General features: G+C 41.8%; 1 protein-coding gene across 3 annotated transcripts in view; it reads right to left on the bottom strand.

The window, feature by feature from the left end:
* Positions 1 to 17,043: 17,043 nt before the first annotated feature.
* The window catches only part of METTL8 (methyltransferase 8, tRNA N3-cytidine), a 77,883-nt gene continuing 72,973 nt past the window's right edge, over positions 17,044 to 21,953 (bottom strand). For all 3 annotated transcript variants that reach the window (XM_060106430.1, XM_060106429.1, XM_060106431.1), the window contains 3 exons: positions 18,629 to 18,735; positions 18,417 to 18,482; positions 17,044 to 17,673 (listed from right to left, as the gene is read on the bottom strand). In XM_060106430.1, the coding sequence (XP_059962413.1) occupies positions 17,483 to 17,673; positions 18,417 to 18,482; positions 18,629 to 18,735 (364 nt within the window). In that variant the 3' untranslated portion in view covers positions 17,044 to 17,482. The remainder of the gene's footprint in view (positions 17,674 to 18,416; positions 18,483 to 18,628; positions 18,736 to 21,953) is intronic.

The raw sequence follows: 21,953 nt of genomic DNA on the forward strand, positions 1-21,953 counted from the left end.
GAATTTATAGAATCATTGACTTTTAGAGCTGAAAGGGACCTTATTGGACTCTTGGTTCAACTCCCTGATTTTACAAATAAATACTCTGAGGCAGAAAAAGACTGACTTGCTCAATTGCTCGTATTTAATTAGGAGCTAGAAATTACAAACCCAAAATGACTCACAATCATTTAGGGTACATTTGTTGCAGAGAAATTAAGTTAATAGGACCCTATCTTGAAATATATTATATCAATAAAAATGACTATTTTACTAATTCTACCTTCTTATCTGCATTATCAACTGCCTCCTTTCCCCACATGAAATAAGCTTTATGCCAAAGCAAGAGCTCTAATTCTTGACTGTATGGTACACATCATGCATATTTTTGGCATTTCAAAGAATGTCAAAATATTTATCAAGGAGATGAGTATTTCAATAACAATAGGGAAGCTGCTAGTCATTTTCCTCTGATGATAACAGCAGGAATTCAATTAAGATTTGATAAATCAAATTGAATTTCACTTTAAAGCATTTTAAAAAATGTTTTCTGGGGCTTCCCTGGTGGCGCAGTGGTTGAGAGTCCGCCTGCCGATGCAGGGGACACGGGTTCGTGCCCCGGTCCGGGAAGATCCCACATGCCGCGGAGCACCTGGGCCCGTGAGCCATGGTCGCTGAGCCTGCATGTCCGGAGCCTGTGCTCCGCAACGGGAGAGGCCACAAGAGTGAGAGGCCCACATACCGCAAAAAAAAAAAAAAAAAAATGTTTTCTAACACTGACTAAAAATCTATTTAAACCTCTTAAAAACTAATTTCTGGGATAGGGGCTTCCCTGGTGGCGCAGTGGTTAAGAATCCACCTGCCAATTCAGGGGACACGGGTTCAAGCCCTGGTCTTGGAAGATCCCACATGCTGCAGAGCAAATAAGCCCGTGCGCCACAACTACCAAGGCTGCGCTCTAGAGCCCGTGAGCCACAACTACTGAGCCCGTGTGCCACAACTACTGAAACCCACGTGCCTAGAGCCCGTGCTCCGCAACGAAGAGAAGCCACTGCAATGAGAAGCCCATGCACTGCAACGAAAAGTAGCCCCCGCTCGCTGCAACTAGAGAAAGCCCACACGCAACAATGAACACCCAACGTAGCCAGAAAACAAAAACAAAAACAAAAACAAAAACCCACTAATTTCTGGGATAAAAATGAAGAATATAAATGTTTACACAGGTCTTGTAAAGACGCTCCCATCTACTCACGCATGATCACAAAAGAAAAACATGTCTTCAGGAAAAGTAAGACCCACCTGGCAGGTGAAGTTCTCTACTCATAAACCCATTTAGATTATGATCAATTCTGGCTGGGCTCCTCTGAAAGGACAAATGAAAAACAAAAAACATGGTAAGAGGCTAAAGAAATTTTGGAAGTTGCAGATTGGTGTGGTGATACTAAAGTTGTTCTAGTGCATGTGTGTTGGGGCCGTTATGTCATGCCCCCATGGCTGATTTGCAAGAAGTGTGCATAAGGACAACTTGAGGTCATGAGGTCCTCACTGCTGGGATTCTAGCATGCCTGGGCAGAGTGCACTAGTACAATGAGTTTCTGGGGGCATCAACCAAATAGCACCAGCAGCCAAAGTGATAGTAATGGCTGCGCCCATCAGTACCCTGTACCTGAGCCCTTGGCAGCAGCAGGAAGCAGCACCAGCTTTGGGCGCTGGGACAGGAGCATGGGCTGGGTGGAAAGCCCTGGATGCCATTTGATAGAAGAGAGCTGTTGAGACACTCTAAGGACTGAGGAAAAAGATAATAAGACACAGATAAGGAATAAGAGAGGAAGACTTTTAAGTAGAAATTGCTTATACATACCATCGGTAGGTTTTTTTGTTTTCTGATACGTATTTTACTAATCTCTTGTTCTCTCTCTCCCCTCCTCTTCGTCTCTCTCTCTCCCTTCACTATATTTCTTTTTTTGTCCCAGGAAGTTAAGAGATTTGATATACTAAGAAGACCTTTCCTGAGTATATAATCTGTAGTTTCAAGTTAATATTCATATATGTAGGTTCAAAACCTATTCAGATTTAACAATCTGACTCTACTTTTTTACAACTCCAAATCAGTTCAAAATCCATGGAATTCTATGTGATAGTTTCCTTTAAGTCATACCCTCATTGGTCCTCCACCCTGGCTAAGTATCAAAGTCTCTGAGAGAATCACAAACACCAATTCCCAGGGCCCCCGTGGACGGATAAAATCAGAATCAGGTGGTGGGACTGAAGCATCAAAACGTGTTAAGAGCTTCCCAGGTGCTTCTAATGAACAGCCAAGGTTGTGAGATCCATTGCTCCAACAGGAGCAGTTAGAAGCTTTCTAGAACAATTCTAGTTTCAATATGCATATGAATTACCCGGGGATCTTGTTAAAATGCAGATCCTGATTTAAAACGTCTGGGATGGGGACTGAGCTGAATTTCTAACAACCTCCCTGGTGATGCTGATGCTGCAAACCACCTTTTTTTTTTTTTTTTTTTTTTTGCGGTACCCGGGCCTCTCACCGTTGTGGCCTCTCCCGTTGCGGAGCACAGGCTCCGGACGCGCAGGCTCAGCGGCCATGGCTCACGGGCCCAGCCACTCCGCTGCATGTGGGATCTTCCCGGACCGGGGCACGAACCCGTGTCACCTGCATCGGCAGGCGGACTCTCAACCACTGCACCACCAGGGAAGCCCCTGCAAACCACTTTTGAGTACAGAAAGGATCTAGGATAATTAGGTCCAGAATAGAGTGGGCAGCGATAAGCAACTAACAAAATAATAAACTTTTTAAATAAAAAAGGGCAAAACAGAAAGTGTGTATAGCCTCATTTTATATGACGAGAACTTTTAACTTGGTCACAGATTCTAAAGAATCTAGATAGTCTCGAAAGTCAAGGAAACACTGAAATTGGTAGCACGGACCTTGCTATATTGCCTCCTACCTCCCAGGTTTGCCATGTGTATCATATTTGTGACACCCCTTAAGACCAAGCCTTAGGGACCACATTTGTAAGGGATATTTGGATTGAAATAGCAGGGAAGCCAAGGTAATAGGTAAGAAGATGAGCATGAACTCTGAAGGGAGATGTAAGAATCAGAAAAAGGGAAATGAACTTTTTTGTCCAAAGGCAGGAGGCAGAGAGCTGGAGTAAATGCAGTGCCTAGAATTCCAACTAAGACCCTCAACAAATGCTGGGGTGGTTTTTTTCTGTTGCGCCAGCACACTGTGCGGGGAGAGCCAAATGTAACACATTTGCTTTAGGCCCTCTCCATTTACCCATCACTCCCAAACACAAGGGTTGGTGGAAGGTCTGAAACTTTTCCAGGTCTGCTTGGTGAAGGGTTTGATGGTACATTCTTAGTGGTGGGTGTTATGAGAAGGTACTGTGGTGGTGGGAGCCCAGGATCTCTTGTACTTAAACCCTCTCTCCTGGGAGTGGGCAATGAGAGTGTATGCAAAATGCCAGGCTGAGGCCAAGTGGGCTGGGCATAGTGAAGACTGGTGGAAGGCAGGGTGGTGTGTATGGAAAGTGGACGGCAAGGGCAGAGAGCTAGAGACAGAAGGCAGCAAGTTCATGATTTGGGAAGGCCAGGCTGAACACCAGGGCTAGTTTTTGTTTTTAACTGTGGTAAAAATACACATAACACAAAACTTACCATCTTAACCATTTTTAGTGTACAGCCCAGTGGCACTAAGTACATTCACACTGTGTTACCATCACCACCATCCATCCACACAACTCTTTTCATCTTGCAAAACTAAAACCCTGGCAACCCCAGTCTACTTTCTGTCTCTATGAATTTGAATACGGTGTCATATTCCAAGAAATCATTGCTAAATTCAATGTCATGAAGCTTTAGTGTCTCTATGAATTACATGTACCTGTAAGTGGAATCATACCTTGTCCTTTTGTGACTGGCTTATTTCAACTACCATAATGTCCTCAAGGTTCATCTATGTTGTTATAGCATGTGTCAGAATTTCCTTCCTTTTAAAGACTGAATAATATCACTTTGTATGTATACACCATGTTTTGCTTACCCATTCATGTGCTGATGAACACTTGGGTTGCTTCCACCTTTTGGTTATTATGAATAATGCTGCTATAAATGTATATGTACAAATACCTCTTCAGGTCCCTGCTTTTTAAATCTTTTGGATATATATATAGAAGTGGGATTGTTGGGTTACATGGTAATTCTACTTTTAATCTTTTGAGGAACCACCATACTGTTTCCCATAGGCGCTGCACCATTTTACATTCCTACCAACAGGGCACAAGGGTTCCAATTTCTCCACATTCTTGCCAACAGTTATTTTCTGTTTTTTGATAGTGCCATCCTAATAGGTGTGAGGTGCTTTGCAACTGTGGTTTTGATTAGTGATGTTGAACATCTTTTCATGTGCTTACTGGCCATTTGTAATATCTTCTTTAGAGAAACATCTGTTTAAGTCCTTGGCTCATTTTTTTTTCTTTTGCGGTACGCGGGCCTCTCACTGTTGTGGCCTCTCCCGTTGCGGAGCACAGGCTCCGGATGCGCAGGCTCAGAGGCCATGGCTCACGGGTCCAGCCGCTCCGCAGCATGTGGGATCTTCCCGGACTGGGGCACGAACCCGTGCGCCACCAGGGAAGCCCCTTGGCTCATTTTTTAATCGATTTTTTTTTTGTTGAGCTGTAGGAGTTCTTCATATATTCTGGCCATTAACCCCTTATCAAATATATGATTTGCATTTATTTTCTCCTGTTCTGTGGGTTGTCTTTTCACTCTGCTGATTGTCTTTTGATGTACAAAAGTTTTACATTTTAATGTATTCCAATTTATCTTTTTGTTGTTGCTGCCTGTGCTTTTGGTGTCATATTCCAAGAAATCATTGCTAAATCCAACGTCATGAAGCTTTTCCCTTATGTTTTCCTCTAAGAATTTTACAGTTTTAGGTCTTACATTTGGGCTTTTATCCATTTTGAATTAATTTTTCTATGTGGTATAAAGTTAGGGTCCAACCTAATTCTTTTTTAAAATTAATTAATTAATATATATATTTTTGGCTGCGTTGGGTCTTCGCTGCTGCGTGCTGGCTTTCTCTGGTTGTGGTGAGTAGGGGCTACTCTTCGTTGTGCTGTGCCAGCTTCTCTTGCTGCGGAGCACGGGCTCTAGAGCACAGGCTCAGTAGTTGTGGCTCATGGGCCTAGCTGCTCTGTGGCACGTGGGATCTTCCCGGACCAGGGCTTGAACCTGTGTCCCCTGCATTGGCAGGCGGATTTTCAATGACTGCACCACCAGGGAAGTCCTCAACTTAATTCTTTTGCATGTGGAAATTCAGTTTTCCCAATGTAATTTGTTGGAAAGACTGTCCTTGCCTCATTGAATGGTCTTGGCACCCTTTGCAAAAATCATTTGAGGATGTATGTAGAGGTTTATTTCTGGGCTCCACAGGGGCTAGTTTTTGAATTTATGTGATCAGGTGATGACTGTGGCAAGAGATGAGCCAGATGAGCCAGGTTTCTTGCTTGGATGACCAGCTCAGGTGAACAGTGTGTGGGGTGGGGCTTTGTAGCACTGATAGCGGGAGTTTACAGCTCTCTTGAAGGCAGCTCAGACCTCATCTCAATTGTGACAGGTTGGATGGGTTGTGGTAATGCAGAATGGTGCTGAGAGGTATTATAAATGGAAGTCCTAAATGCTGTGGCACAAGGTGATCTATGTAGAAGTATGGGCAGAATTATTAAAAGGGAACTTACACACAAGAGGGTCTGTGACACAGGGGCTACACCTTGTTTCACATGATTTGTTTGGCTTTTGCTGGGTAGTACGTGACTAGATTTATTCACGGAGGGCTTTGAAAAGGGTCTCAAAAACTAGGATGCAAATTAATATGCTGGGGTTGGGTAGACTATGGTGGTCGAATGGCAGTGGCCAGCTGAAGCCAAGAGATTTAAGTAGGAGATACCACATCTCAGACAAATGGTCATCCATCCTAAGTTGTGGGCATCTAAAGAGCAAGGGCCGAGTCTTATTCATTCCAGCATTGTGTCTGGCAATTTCTGGCACACAGTGGATGGATGCTTAATATATGTTTGAACTGAATTGAATGTAAGTCAAGAAAACAGCAATAATTTGAAATAAGAAAACTTAACTCTTCATAGTTAGGAAAATTTCTTATGGCTAATTTAAAATACGTATATTATAGGAAGAGTGCATTTCTCCTCCCTTAAAAAAAGATAGACTTGATCACCATCCTTTGTTTAAAAAAAACTATTAATTACCACTTATTAAGCACCAATTATCTCCAGGCATCATGTCTTGCACTTGATGTGCATTATATTTAGTCCTTACAACAATCTTCAGGTAAGCAATATCATCTCCAATTACTGAGGCTCAGAGATGTTACGTGTCTTGTTTAAGGTTACACAACCAGTAGGAGCGAAGCTAGGATTTATATCCAAATGGGCCCCATGTTTCTTCTCTGAGAACCCTTTTCACCTGTTTCTACCTGGGAGCTAGCATTCTCATCTTCTAGCATGCTCTTCTTCTAGGGTTAATAAACACATTTTCTTCAGCCTCTAATCATGGCCCTTATAACAAATTATTACTAATCATTTATCTGTCTCTGGCCTTTCCCCAAGTTCTCCACGTTCTTTGAGTTTGGCATCAATCTAGCATTTAAACACTATTGAGCAGGGGAAAAAATTACAAGTTTTGACTTCAACAAAAGAACTGAATCATCTCCCTTTCCATTTTACATTGGCATAGAAACTATTTTGCACTGATTCACATATTCACGAAAAGTCAAAATTTTAAAAAGTGAACAAATAAAAGGAACAATAACCACCAGGAATCCTGGTGACAGCTGGGTGGTGAGCTGTGGTTTTGTGTACTTAACACAGACAATTGTATGAAAAGGATAGCAGCGAAAAGCACTGAGCACCTGGACCAAGCATTTCTAGGTGCAAGAGCCCAGGCCCTGGCATTGTACACTCTGAGGTGAAGAGAGACAACAGGGCTCAGGAGGCAAAGCTGGACAAGTACTGTGACATGGATTTTTAGTCTCCCTGTGGTTTAGAGCAGTGCAGCTCAAGGGGTCGGTTGTGACTGGGTGCTGGTCTGGGAACTGTTTCATTCCTGGTCTGTGACAGGGTGAGCAGAGAGACCGAGTAGGTTTATAACTGATGAATCTAGTAAAAATCTTGGGCCTGTCTGTCTTTCCTTATTCCTGTTCAACCCTTCATTCCCAAAACCTAGAGCAATGCCTGACATGTAGCTGGTAAGCACTGGCTGACAGGGCAGTAATATGGAGAGATTGTGGGGAGAGGGCAGAGACCAGGAAACAATGCCAGAAACTGGAGTATATCTTTTTTTTTTTCCTACTAATTCATCTTTATTGTGTTTTATAAAAGTACTGGTCTGTGACAGGTTGGAAATGGGCAAAACAAAACAAAAAGCAACTACTGGTCCTTCACCTCAGATAGTTGGAGAAGTGCTGGTGTACAGTGAGTCGATGTAGAGGCGGTGCTTGGCAAAGTTGCTAGACCTCCTGGCCATTTATTTAGCAATCTAGTAAAGGTTTAAGTGTAGTAGGGTTCCTAGAATAAGTCACTGGTTCTAACTTTGCAAATTGATTCTGTTTGCAGCCCCGGTATTCTAACCACATACAAGTGTCAGTGCATACCCTGCGGATTCCACCCATCACTAAGGCAGATGCTTACAGACCAGGTAAGCTGCCACAGGCTTACAGGTAAAGGCTGAGCAGATGACTCAGCAAGTGACTAAAAGACAAAATAGAGTCCACTCCACGTTGCTCTAGTCTTGGTAGATGTGGGGTATGCTTTACCCAGCACTTACAGAACGTTTAGGTAATTCCCACTCCCGTTGTTTCTCGCCATGTGGACGGACAGCAACTGGTCTCCTCAGTGCTGTCTTCCTCATTCCTGGGAGAGGTGAAGTGACTTAGCTAAAAAGTGAATTTGGGAAATGAATTAGGCATGTTTAACCTAGTCCTTTTTCACTCTCTCTTGGAAGCCAGCTACTCTGTAAAAGGCTCTACAGGGGCAGACACCCCATGGGTAGAGTCTCATGGCTGTCCAGCTGTGGGTCTTGATTCTGGGGTTCAGTACTGGGGGGCAACTGTTTCCCTGCTCCCTGAGCCATTCTCTCCTGTACCAGCTACATCGGCAATTAAGCTCATGTTTTAATCTTCATCTGCTGGCACCTCAGTCTCTCAGGTGGTTTAAGATGTGGGCAGGGAACACAGGAATAGTACTTTGGGGGGCTTCTCAAACCTCACCAGATGGTTGTGACTGCATACCATGGTATTGTCTCATAGGCTATTCTGGCCTGTATTCTTTACTTGCCCTCCATTTATTTCCTTGCAGAGGGTCAGCAGATCTTAATCACTTGGTGACTCTATTATATTGATACCTAATCTGTTCCCCTGTGCAAAGTAGGAGCTAGACCTTCCTCTGTCACACTGGGGAATGAGGACGATCTTCTGGCTTGGCCAGTGTCCCCTTCTGCCTGTACCTCTCTGGGCGTGTTTATCCTAAAGCTGCACCCCATTTTTCCAGGTTTATGAACATCAATAAACTCATACTTTGTGACATGTCATGATGGCAAACAAGCACAAGGGCTCTGGAATCAAAAGTAAGAATCAGATAAAGGCAAATCTTTGCTCTTCTAAAAAGTATCAAAGGGGCTTCCCTGGTGGCGCAGTGGTTTAGAATCCGCCTGCCAATGCAGGGGGCACGGGTTCGAGCCCTGGTCCAGGAAGATCCCACATGCCACAGAGCAACTAAGCTTGTGCGCCATAACTACTGAGCCTGCACTCTAGAGCCTGCGAGCCACAACTACTGAGCTTGCGTGCCACAACTACTGAAGTCCGCACACCTAGAGCCTGTGCTCCACAACAAGAGAAGCCACCACAATGAGAAGCCCGTGTCCGCAAAGAAGAGTAGCTCCTGCTCGCCGCGACCAAAGCCCACATGCAACAACGAAGACCCAACACAGCCAAAGATAAAAAAATAAAATAAAAATAAAAAGTACCAAAAAAAAAGTATCAAGAACAAAATGTCTTAATGGCTATTTCTGTGATATAATTCAGGCAAACAGAAAAAGAGCTCATGGCCTCTGCAGCCTTCCTATTCCCAAGGCTCAGTGAAGTCTCTTTCTTTGGTTCTTCCTGAGCCAGGCTAGGAGGCATTTAAGCTTACAGTCTAGTTCTCTGAGGTTCAGTTTCAAGTCACTCTTGCTACAAACTTCTCTGACCTCGCATTTTTCTTTGGGTCACTGGAACAGTATTTTGCTATTCTGCCTGTGAACACTGCCTACTTTCTCTAGGCCAGTGTGCCAGATGCTTCTGCTGGTAGCCTTTCCTAATGGTGACTGTTTGTATGTGTCTGGCTGAGCTTCAGAGGAATGACTGACCCTAGATTCCATTGTCATCATATTGACATGGTACGCTTCCTCAAATGGACCTTGTCTATGCCAATCACTTTGTCTGTAACTCCCCCCCATATGGTATTTTATATTATAGATTAAGTCCTTAAAGACAACGCCCACCCCAATGTAGTTAAGACCTTTGTCAGTCAAGGTTTTCTATTTTTATTATACAACTAACCTCAACTAACATCTTTTAGGGCTTCCCTGGTGGCGCAGTGGTTGAGAGTCCGCCTGCCGATGCAGGGGACATGGGTTCGTGCCCCGGTCCAGGAAGATCCCACATGCCGCGGAGCGGCTGGTCCCGTGAGCCATGGCCGCTGAGCCTGCACGTCCGGACCCTGTGCTCTGCAATGGGAGAGGCCACAACAGTGAGAGGACCACATACCGCAAACCCCCCCCAAAAAACCCCATCTTTTAATGTAAAGAATGCATTAATATATAAAAATATAGGCTCCAGGTTTAGAAAGCCACTCTCTTTGGAAAGTTACTGACACTTCATAACAAACTATTAATAAATACCCCAAGGCAGGATGAATCAAGAGTAACTTACATTCATATATAAACATAACTATAGTATAGATAAAGTTTCATAACTAGAATAAAATTTAATGTAAACGTGCCAAAGAGAAGAAAGCACGAGATTTATAAAGCTTACATGAAGTCAGAAAATGTTCAACTGAGTAATAACCAAAGCTTCATTAACTTGGCAGTCTTGGGGACTTAGAAAGTGAGGTAGCTCAAGCCAAATTCCTTGGGTGTTACAGTTCCTCCTGTCCCAGGCCAGGCAACTGGCAATGGAACTGCAGTAGGGGTAAGCGCTGCATGTGTTGTACATCGTTTTCATTGTAGGTAAAAACCAGCAAACGGGGAATTCTTTATTCTTAAGAGTTTCCCTGTGCCCATGATCAGCTTCTGCATGCACTTGGAGCAGAGACAACCCTATTAAAATGTCTTTTAAAAAGCTAAAGCTAAATGACTAAACATTAAAGCTTTGAGGAATGGGGGGGAAAAAACCTACAAGGAAAGCGTCAGCTTGCTTATCCAGGGAATGAGCAGAATTTAATTCTCATTCCAGCATGGGGCTGCTAGGCACCCAGCTCCTTTCACTCTGGGTAGAAAACAAATCCCCAAGTTGCTACCCAGCCAAACTTTAAAGGCCAGTCAGGAAATGAGCAGCACTCCCGAATGGGAAACGCTGCATCAGTGTTTTTTCTAAAGTAAACAAAAGATCTGCAAAAGTATTTCCTTGCACTATTTGGCAAGAGAAAGAAGCACCTGGAGAGTGAGTTAGGAAGAGAAAGCCTATAAGACAAGGGAGTAAAACCAGGATGGTTATAATGAAGCTTTGTCTTTGTCTCACTAATCTCCAGAGCCCAAGTATTCTATTACGAAACAAAGCAGCAAATGAAGAGATGCTCAGAAAGACTGGTTGATTAAGAATACATTCATGGAGAGGATAAACAGAGTAAATGCTTTTCTGGATCCTGAATTTCATCTTTCATTTGGATTTTTTAAAAAACCTTTAAAAATATCTTCCAAAGAGTCCAAGTGGAATATATACATTAAAATAAATGAGGGCTGTGAAGGAAGATGTATGAGCAAGGAGAAAAGCTATTATCCTTAGAGGCAGAAATTTCCTTGCTTCAATGCGGCATGTGACACGGGCAATTTCAGCCATTCTCTTTCAGTGCAAGTTCCAAATACTGCTTAAGGGGACGCTGTTGCAGCTCACCTGAGGGAGTGCGGCGTAACTAAAAATGTATGGAGAATTATCACGTCTGTTCAGCAGGACAGCCTCAGGAGAAAGACGTTACTCTCAAAAGGCAGGAGGTGAGAGAAATGAGGCAGCAATTGCATAGTGTTCCTTGTGTTAAGTACAACACAGCATTAAAAAAAAAAACCATCGACAAACTAATGCACGAGACTCAACAGCATCTCATCATTAATTTTAGGAAGTCACACAGTTTTAGAGCTTTTTCTCAATGAGAAAGGCTTAAAGACTTGAAGGGCGACTGACTTTCCCCAAAGTTTTTTTTTTTTTTTTTTTTTTTTTTTTTTTTTTGCGGTACGCGGGCCTCTCCCTGCTGTGGCCTCTCCCGTTGCGGAGCACAGGCTCCGGACACGCAGGCCCAGCGGCCATGGCTCACGGGTCCAGCCGCTCCGCAGCATGTGGGATCTTCCCAGACCGGGGCACGAACCCACGTCCCCTGCATCGGCAGGCGGACTCTCAACCACTGCGCCACCAGGGAAGCCCCCCAAAGTTTTTTGAAACAACCAACAACTGATATATAAAGATTAAGTAAGAAAAAACTAATTTCTTTTTCTGCAATGAACTAGGAAGTGTCACATAAAGGAGCAATGGGTTGAAAACACTGCCAAAGAATTTGTGTAAGGATAACAAAACTCATAGTTTTCCTGGACTAAACCCCACCAGCACAAGTAGGAGATGTTCGGGGCTTTTTAGGAGGCAATGAACAGCTCACCTAATTTAGTAGTTAACACCTGATAGAAAAGCATATATTTTCTGGAGTCCACACTCTACTTAGTGCCTATCTGCTGGAGAAAATCAAAGATAAAGACATAAATCACTGGAATGCCAAGGACACAGCTAACTAAATGCTATTTGTGACTACTTGAAGTCCATGTGCTCCTAAATATTAGTTTTTTCTCCTTATGTAATGTTAACATGTATTTATCCATTCACCTGCCTCTAGCTGTTCCTGACTAAAGGTTAAGTGGTTGTGAAACCACATGCACCGTAGAATCCAAAGCAGCTGTTTTAAACTCTTGGACAGTGGTGGTGCCTCGTAGCTTGCTTTTGATGAGCTCCGGGAGCAGCTGAGGGTGAGCTGTCTTTGACCATCCGGAGGTTTTAATGTGCTCCATGCAGATCATGCCAACCTGGCTTGCCAGAGTTGGGGTCATTGTGCACTGAGACACTTCAGGATGGTGCTCAAGGCAGCTGTGCTCTACCGCCACCTGGGCCCCTCCGGCAGGTGAACTTGCATTTTCAATTTGATGCTGTTTTTCTTACCCTCTGTAGGGACTCACACGCAGAACTATTATTACTTGCATGTTGCTGACTCATATGCAGAGGAAAAAGTAATTTTGTCTTAACACCTCTTCCCTGTCATTTAAGGCATATGTTAATGAAAGATAGATTTTGGCATCCACTCTCCTCTGCAGCTTTGAGGCCACAGTATATATTCATTATAAATGAAGATGCAACTGTTATTTTACTTCTATTTATATTTATAACTACACCAAAGCCAACCTGCAGGTAACTGTGCCTCTCAAATCCCAAGCCATATTCCAAGAAATGCTCAACATGTCATGCTTGAATTGGCATTATTGTACATACAATGTTTTAAACAAAGATGTTTTCACTCATTTTATTATTGACACTCCCTGATCACATATTTTAGATTATGCTGGAGCTGATCCCTTTGAGGGTTCCCCCTACCCCCTTGCAGTACAGACTGATTTATTTTCTTTAAGTGAGGAGTGTGCAAGTGATGGGTGCTCTGTGTGCTCGCAGGGGAGCCAAGCGGAAGGCTGAAGCCCGAAGGGGGTGGGGCGAGAGCAGAAGTAAATATATGCAGAATGTTGAAAAGAGCTGACTGCAAGCTTTTGCTTTGTCATTCCTCTCTGTTCCTTTCCATCTCTTCCTTCCCAGTTTGTAACTGTGGATAAGTACTACCTACTTATTTCATACAATCACTGGATCTAGAATGAGCTGTCTCCTTGAAGATCGTCTGATCCAAACTCCCACCCATTGCTATAATTCTCCGCTTGATTCAGGAGCTCTTTTTCTTCTCCAGCAGCTTTCCCGAACAGCATTTGAGTCTATCAATTAAAAGTGTACTGATGAGACTAGAGGTTTTGGAATCAGACACTTCTGGGCCCAAACTGTGTTTCTGCCACTGACTCGTGGTGATATCCTAGGCAAATTACCCAATACCTCAGAGCTCCAGTCTTGTCTGTTAAATGGTTACAATAAAAACTAATTCAGGGCCTCCCTGGTGGCGCAAGTGGTTGAGAGTCCGCCTGCCGATGCAGGGGATACGGGTTCGTGCCCCGGTCTGGGAGGATCCCATATGCCGCGGAGCGGCTGGGCCCGTGAGCCATGGCCGCTGAGCCTGCGCGTCCGGAGCCTGCGCGTCCGGAGCCTGTGCTCCGCAACGGGGGAGGCCACAACAGTGAGAGGCCCGCATACCGCAAAAAAAAAAAACAAAAAAAAAAACCAAACTAATTCATAGGAGTCTGAGGATTAAATGAAGGAATAATGTGGTATATAAAAGTGTAGTGTATAAAAGACTTAGCACTCAGAGGTAAATTAAGAGCAGCTAAGCGGTTCAACAGGAACTAGGACCCATGCTTCCTGTCTGACTTGCAGGCAATATTTTTCCATGCATTTTACTGTCTTTCTCACAAGGTCTCATAAAACCACTGAGAAAGTTTCTGTTGCTGGAGTACTCTGTATGCTGCCTTGTAGACTGTAAATACTGTTATTAATAACAATACCTCACATATATTCAGTGCTTTAGATTTTACAGTGCACTTTTCACAAGGAGGGCAGGTGAATACCCACACCAACACGTCCACTGATGACTCACAGAGGCAGAAAGCAGGAGCAGAGGCTCAGAAAAAGGCCTATTAATGATGCAAATGGGAAGTTATCTGCACCTGTGAGGAGCATAACAAACATTAAAACCAATTAGAAGTAATAATGCGTGATATATTCTGGCTTCAGAAATTGGCTTTGATGAGTTGGAAAACCAGAGGGATACAGCATAGGAGTCTGGGGGCAAGAATTTAAGTCACCTGATGTTGAACGGTTTACATGGTCCTGATGCCCCGGAGGGCAGCTCTTTGCATACAGGTGAATAATTTTCACGTACAAATGAGTATAGCAACGATTTAGACTGCATGATGGTAGAAACCTCGATGTGTTCATAATTTAGATAGACGACGTATACGGAACTGAGACAAGCAAGGCAAGTAAGTTCTCAGAAGTCAACATTAACTGGGTGTTTCAATACGACAAACGTGTCATACCGAAATGCAAAACTTTTAATAATAGAAACCGTTACCTTGGCTTTCTCACAACCTTATGAAACAGTACTTCATGTGTGTGAGAATTTTTACATTTGGAAAATGCTCAAAAGTGAATTTTTATAAATGGAGGAAAACAGAGGGTGCATTTTTAATATAGCATATTTCATTGTTTCTGTATTATAAAATGAAGGAACACATCTTTTTCTGTTAGAAAGAAAATAGTCCTTTTGAAATTCAGCTCCCTCAGCAGATGAATTTTTAAGTATCAAACTCTGCCTAACTAACTAGTTCTAGCTCCATGGATGTGAGGGAAAAAATGAGAATTTCATGCAGTTATCAAATATTTTAAACTAATACCCAAGCAGATACATTTGCAACATTTCATGATTTCTTAATATCTATAGGCAATATTCCAAATCAGGTCTTTCTCTTTTTTTTCCTCTGCCAAAAAAATCTACATTTTGGCTGGCACCAAACTCTAAGTAGGGGGTTGATTCAGGTAGGCTAAGGGAGAGAAAGACTGACCAGACAAGCAGAAGACACTGATAGAAATGGCCCATTGAGCAGCCATGTGGAATAGGAGGTCTATGCTAGACAGAGCCCAAAAGAGCCCAGTTTGTGTCTCACAGTCCAAATTTGGTTGATGTATTTTTGAAGTTTCTAAAGGTTAACTACATGCTGTAATACATTATAGAAAGACACGGAGCAGAATTTTACTGTGCCAGTCAAGAAGCTGGCTTGAATCTGCTATTTAGGACAGAGAGAGACAGTACAATTTACATGTATGAGAATGTGGGAATAATTTTACCTTCTGTTGTTTTTAAAACCACCTTGGGCCATGATTTTTAAACTGAGACACAAGAAGATCTGCTGGGGTTCCCATAGCAACATTAACTTATCTAACTGCCCTTGCTGTACGTAATACCTTCGTTACAGGTTTGGCTTTTAAATACATACTTTAATTAGGAAAACAACTGAGTTAAGAGTCTCAGGCAAATTTTGACTTTTATATTTACTGCATATTTAAACAGAAACCTTGATATTGTACTTCTGAGGACTTGTTATCAAGGCAAATGTATGCAAAAACCTTCTGTGGTTTTCCTTGCCCCGATCTCTGACCTCACTGCATTCCATTCTGTTGACAACTCCTCAATCAATCTCTAAATATATTTATAACACACCATGGCTAGGATAAAACAGAAATAAACCAACCTCGGATGGCTCTAGTCCAGAGACTAGAACCCAATGCACCCTCTATTCAAGGCTGTCTATAAGCTGACGCCCTCCCCATCTTTTCTCCACTATTCTGAATCATGAATATCCCCACCAAACATACCTGTCTTCTCACCATCTTCTGAGAGCATATGTTCTAGGACTAGCCTGAGACCTACCTCCTCCCCAGAACCCTGATTCTTTCCCTTGCATCCCACAGCTGATCTTTCTCTCTCTTCAGAACCATTATTACTCCTGCTACCACCACACGATGTCTGTGACTGGGCAGCAACCCTCCCCTCTTTTTTGATAAGAGTGTCTTGATTTTCCTTTGAGGAACTTGCCTCCATTCCATACAGTCTGGTAGTGCCATCAGATAACCTGTCCTGCCCCAGTCTGTCAAAAGATGAATCCATGATCCAAATCGGACCAATCATATTCTTCCAGGAAGTTGAATTTTAAGTGAGTTCAAAAAGGAAAAATAGTTGGAACTGATCATTCTGATGGTGGTCCTTTCAAGAGATTGTCCATGTCTTCCAGATTTCTGTGGCTCATAATCAATCAAGCATATCAGCTAGCTGATAAGCTCCCTATTTGAGTACTTGCTCACATATTATCTTAGATCATGATTTAGAGGCTTGGGATGCACAGTTTGCTTTGCCAGCTAGAGCCTATTTATGCTCTCAGAAGACAGAGCTGGGTCTTTATTTATTGTATTATTCCATACAATTCAGCACAACGTAAGTACTCAGTATACGCTGTATAATGAATGACAGACCAGTTTTAGAAACTCCATTTTTACCAAGTGCAATTTGCAAGCCAATTTATGTCTTTTTTGAGGCAAGGTGGTAAATCAATTTTTTTTTTTTTTTGTACGTGGGCCTCTCACTGTTGTGGCCTCTCCCGTTGCAGAGCACAGGCTCCAGACGCGCAGGCTCAGCAGCCATGGCTCACGGGCCCAGCTGCTCTGCGCCATGTGGGATCCTCCCAGACCGGGGCACGAACCCACGTCCCCTGCATCGGCAGGCGGACTCTCAACCACTGCGCCACCAGGGAAGCCCGTAAATAAATTTTTAATTGCTACAATTTAAGAATTTTCTTGGGTATGACAGTTGTCTTAAAGAAGGCTTCCAACTTGTACACCTAAGAATAGCCTGAAAATAATATTAGCATTGGTCATACTTCCCCAATTTTAGGAAAGGAAAGAGAAACTAAAATTCTGTTTCAGACATTAGTCTCTGAATTTAAAAAAAAACAAAAGTTTTTTTGTTTTTTTATTTTATATATATATATTTTATATATATTTTATAAAAATATATATACTTTTGTCTTGGTCTTGTGACTTTCCTTGGAAACAAGGTGAGCTGCTTCTCTGCTATCAGTTAACAGTGGAGGAGAGTTCAACTGTGTTCAACTAATGTATAAATAAAGTAGATGGGTTTTTCTCACTTCTAAAAAATGGGAGGTTTCTGCTTCTCAGAATCATCAGACTTATATCGGTAATTTAACTAAATGCTTATAAAACTCAAAGAACAAACAAAATGGTTAAGATGTAATAAATCCAAACAAGCTTTAGCATATTAAGTTTTGAAAACACAGAATATTGTGCTCTCTTCCAAATCACTTACATGTGCTTAAAATGCACAAAAGAGCCCACCCATGGTAAACAGCAGGATATACAAATTCTCTTCTTCTGTCTTTTCAAAAATGAAAGATTTACAGAAAACTTTGAATAGTGTAATCCTCTGGTTTGTACCTTAACATGATACATAGTTCAGCCATGAGAAAAGAGTGAAAATACCAATTTGGAGCTTCTCTGAGTGAAGGGTAATGGTTTCTGGAATTTTCCTTGAACCCACACTCGGTGCATTTTCACTTTTTTTTTCCTATTAACTTGTAAGCGACGATCGACCAGATTTTGCTTCTCATTTAACCCAGCCTTGCAGAACATATCGTGGACTTCCCCTGTGAGACAAGAATGGCAGTCAAATGTATGATATGTGACTTGGGGGGAGGGGCAGTCAGGAACAATGGAACATTAATGGAATTAATGACCATCTGAATTTTCATTTATACCAAGAAACATTCTCTAGTACAAATTGGTGAAGGAAACCCATGACACCAAGTGGGTTTCTTCTATTTCACACAAACACACCAAGTATAAACAGTTGAACACAGCAGGTGTTAACAGATATACAACACTATCGGTTGCAGCTTTCAATATTTTGAAAGGTGCCCAGATCTGAGTTTTTGTTGGTTTGCAGAGACCCCAAATGGCACATTGTAAAAGTACTCACATAAGTTTGGGGAAAGTCCTTGAATGCAGGATTTATTTTAAATGCTTTTTTTAAAATGAGAAATTGACAAGAGATAAGTAATTTTCTAAGGACTCTTAAAATCACATTCCCTCTTTTGGCTGTGGCACGTCATCAATTTTTTCATATCTGGGTTAACAGTACCTCCGAAATGGAAGCTTCGTTAGGGTATGAGGATGAAACAAGTGATTCTTTAAATTGGAAAAATATTAAAAGGCAAAAAGGCCATTTTCAAGCTTTTACATAGAACAGTTATAATCACTAAGGTGTAAAGACATCTAATGTTTATTCAACTCTTGAAGCCACATTTTTAGAGCTTTTAAGTTTCTCCCTGCAAATAATACCCAAGGAAAGTTTTTACAGCTAATTATTTCCTCTTATAGATAAGCATACCTTTTGTAAAGAAATATGCTCTGGTACCATCTCCTCGAACATAAAAGTTTTCAGATAAACAATGCCCTAAAAAAAAAAAAAAAGTGTGATAAGAGAAACTTAGTATTCCTTAAGAAAACCACCACCACCAACAACAACAAAATTGACATGAAATGTAAACACAGCATTCTTTAAAACACAAGAAAATAACTCCAAACTGAATATACCATTACCCCTTTTAAAACGAAGCTGAGTCTTATCATATCTTCCATAGTCCCGAAATAACAGCATGCCCCCAGGTTTCAATAACTTGGACAGTCGTTTTACAACACCTTGCATCCTTTGAAAACAAAGCAAGAGACTCTGTGGAAGTCTTGTTTTATACGTCACATGTAACCTCCTTAATGATAAAATAAGCACAGCTCAATGAGGCCAAAGAAATGTAAGCCACAAATATAAGGGGAACAAAACCAAAAATATTTTGTATAGAAAGAAAAAAGGACACCAACCTGCTAAATAATCAGATTCAAAAAGCCTAGAATATCAAGAAATCACCCAAATGACCAGAGTGGTAACTTCACAGAGCTTGATGTATAATGTCAATGCTGAACTGCAAAACCACATAGACATTCCTGATATTAACAGCAAATTAAGGTAGTTCCAAGGCAGAAAAAAATGAAGTCGTTTCATTTTCCTTGCAAGATAAAAAATATGCCAGAACTGTCCCAATCAGACATACCTAAACGGGGATCACCTTTCCTCCAAAACTAGCTGCTTTTCCTCCTGACTTCTTTATTTAGTCAAAGGTACTAAATTCACCGAAGTGTAACACCTCAGATAAATCTTTGACTTCTTTTATTTTTCTCTTCTTCCACTATCCTCAGCACAACCATTTGGTCATCAAATTGTATGTCTCTTTAAAAAAACTACATATTTGATAGTTTCTCTCTCTCACTTCCCATTGGTACTCCCTTAGTATACAAACTCCAACATCCTCAGGCTGGAAACAGAATTGCTTCTTAACAGGTGTTATTATTCTCCCTGCCAATCCTTCCTGCATATTATTGATGAATTAGTATGCTTAAAATGATGGTTTTGTCAAGTCATCCCTTTGCTCAAATTTTCATGATTTTAATCCATAGGATAAAATCTTAGTTTCTTATTTGAGCCGTTAAGATCACCTACAACTGACCTCAATCTTTCCAACATCTTTCCCACTACTTCCTAATCTGAAGCATCTTTAGCCAAACTGTTACATGCTTGGCTCTGAGCAGTCCATGCCTTTGCTCACGTGGTTTCCCCTCAAAGAATTCTCTCCTCCTTACTCTTTGCCTATTTAAATTCTATTCACACTCTAAGCCCCAGCTCAATACTGGGAAGCTTTTATTACTTTCTTTTACTGCTTATTCTACCCATCTGGTTCCCAAACATGACCCCTTGTGACTGTTTTTTTTTGTTTTTGTTTTTGTTTTTTAATTTATTTTTGGCTGTGTTGGGTCTTCGCTGCTGCATGCGGGCTTTCTCTACTAGTGGCGAGCAGGGGCCACTCTTTGTTGCAGTGTGCGGGCTTCTCACTGTGGTGGCTTCTCATTGCAGAGCACAGGCTCTAGGCGCGCGGGCTTCAGCAGTTGTGGCATGCAGGCTCAGTAGTTGTGGCTCACGGGCTTAGTTGCTGTGAGGCATGTGGGATCTTCCTAGACCAGGGATCGAACCCGTGTCCCCAGCATTGGCAGGCGGATTCTCAACCAATGTGCTACCAGGGAAGCCTGTGACTGCTTTTGATTTAATGTTTTTGGTTAAGTGTTCAAGGCCTTATATGTGATTATGGTACAGAGATGACAAAGATTTCAGATCTCGTATCAAGCCAAGTGACTGACATTGGCTGCCAACGGAGCTCTACTGAAAAGGACTCTTAAGACTCACAGGGAATGACAATCTACAAAATCAATTATCAATGTCTGCCCTGGGCAGAGAATGGTAAATGGCAGCCTGTGTACTAAGTCCTTGCTGTCTCTGCTTTATCCAAGCTTCTTAAAGCTTCTGAGCATTCCTTATTTTAAAAATGAGGGGTTTTGATCAGATAATCTGTAAATTCCTTCCAATTAAAACACTGTTCAGGGACTTCCCTGGTGGCGCAGTGGTTAAGAATCCACCTGCCAATGCAGGGGACACAGGTTCAAGCCCTGGTCCGGGAAGATCCCACATGCTGCGGAGCAACTAAGCCCATGCGCCACAACTACTGAGCCTGTGTGCCACAACTACTGAAGCCCGCGTGCCTAGAGCCTGTGCTCCAAAACAAGAGAAGCCACCGCAATGAGAAGCCCACGCACCACAAAGAAGAGTAGCCCCCACTCTCCGCAACTAGAGAAAGCCGGGACGCAGCAATGAAGACCCAATGCAGCCAAAAATTTTTTTTAATTAAAAAAAAAAAATTAAAACACTGTTAAGTGGAATAACGGGGTGAAACAGTATGTCAGGTTATGAAAGAAGTAGGTAATGAGAAAATGAAAATAACTATGAAAACAAGACAGAAATGACAGAAAAAGGTGCCATGATTAGAAAAAAAGCTCTTTAAAAAAAACTGGAACATAAGTACATGAAAGAGAAAAAGAAAAGTATTTTTCCTTGTTTATTTTATTACAGGTTATTTTCACACTGTGCTCATATCCTTATAATTTGGCAATTAAAGAAAACCATATCTAAACCTTAAAATATTCACTTTCCGGATAAATGTTTTATGTACAGAGAAAAAAAAAATCTCTTTCTGCAATTATTAGCAAAACAAGCATGAAACAAAAACACAAAAAAACAAACAGCCAAATACTTCAAAATGTAGCCTCCTTCTGCAAATCCTCTCCTCCCAACTATCCTTTAAAGTCTGCGTTGCAGGTGAAGGCAAGAGGTGGGGAGCTGCTTCTCTTATCAGCCCATCTTGGCTCATAATGCAATTCCAGAGCCAGTTCCTGAGAAATGCAGGTGGGAGTGGCCTGCAGGTGAGATGGACAAGAATGGGGGAAAGCCCCTTTTCTTTTTTTTATCTGACTTGGGCCAACTCTGCTATCCTCACCTATCGCTGGATGGAGGGAGAGGAGAAGGAAAAAAAGAGATTAATTTAAAAAAAGAGTGTTTATTGACTATTCTATGCTTAGATCTTTAGAAAACATATTATACTTTTATTTCAATAACAAGAAGGACAGCTACCTATTTTTTTGTAGCCTTCTATGGTTTACTCCCATTTAAGCTGGGACCCCAAGACTCAAGATCTAGCTGAATTGCTTTTCCAAGCTGGCAATAAGCCATTTTTCTAGAATTTTCCTGGGGCTGAATCTACTACCACAGTGCTAGATGACCCTAAAGATACTACCTTACTTTTCACTTACTATTACCCAACTTCTACTCATTCACCTCATTTTTAGATCATTTCCATGTAGGTAAGAAAGTAGCTACTGACATGATACATCTGAACTTATTTTATAATAAATAAATAGAATGAATATATGTACTATAAAAACAATCTTTCCAAGATATCTGCTTCCTCTCTTTAACATTCAATTCAAA

The sequence above is a fragment of the Mesoplodon densirostris genome, chromosome 8 (genome assembly GCF_025265405.1).
Source record: "Mesoplodon densirostris isolate mMesDen1 chromosome 8, mMesDen1 primary haplotype, whole genome shotgun sequence".
NCBI lineage: Eukaryota > Metazoa > Chordata > Mammalia > Artiodactyla > Ziphiidae > Mesoplodon > Mesoplodon densirostris.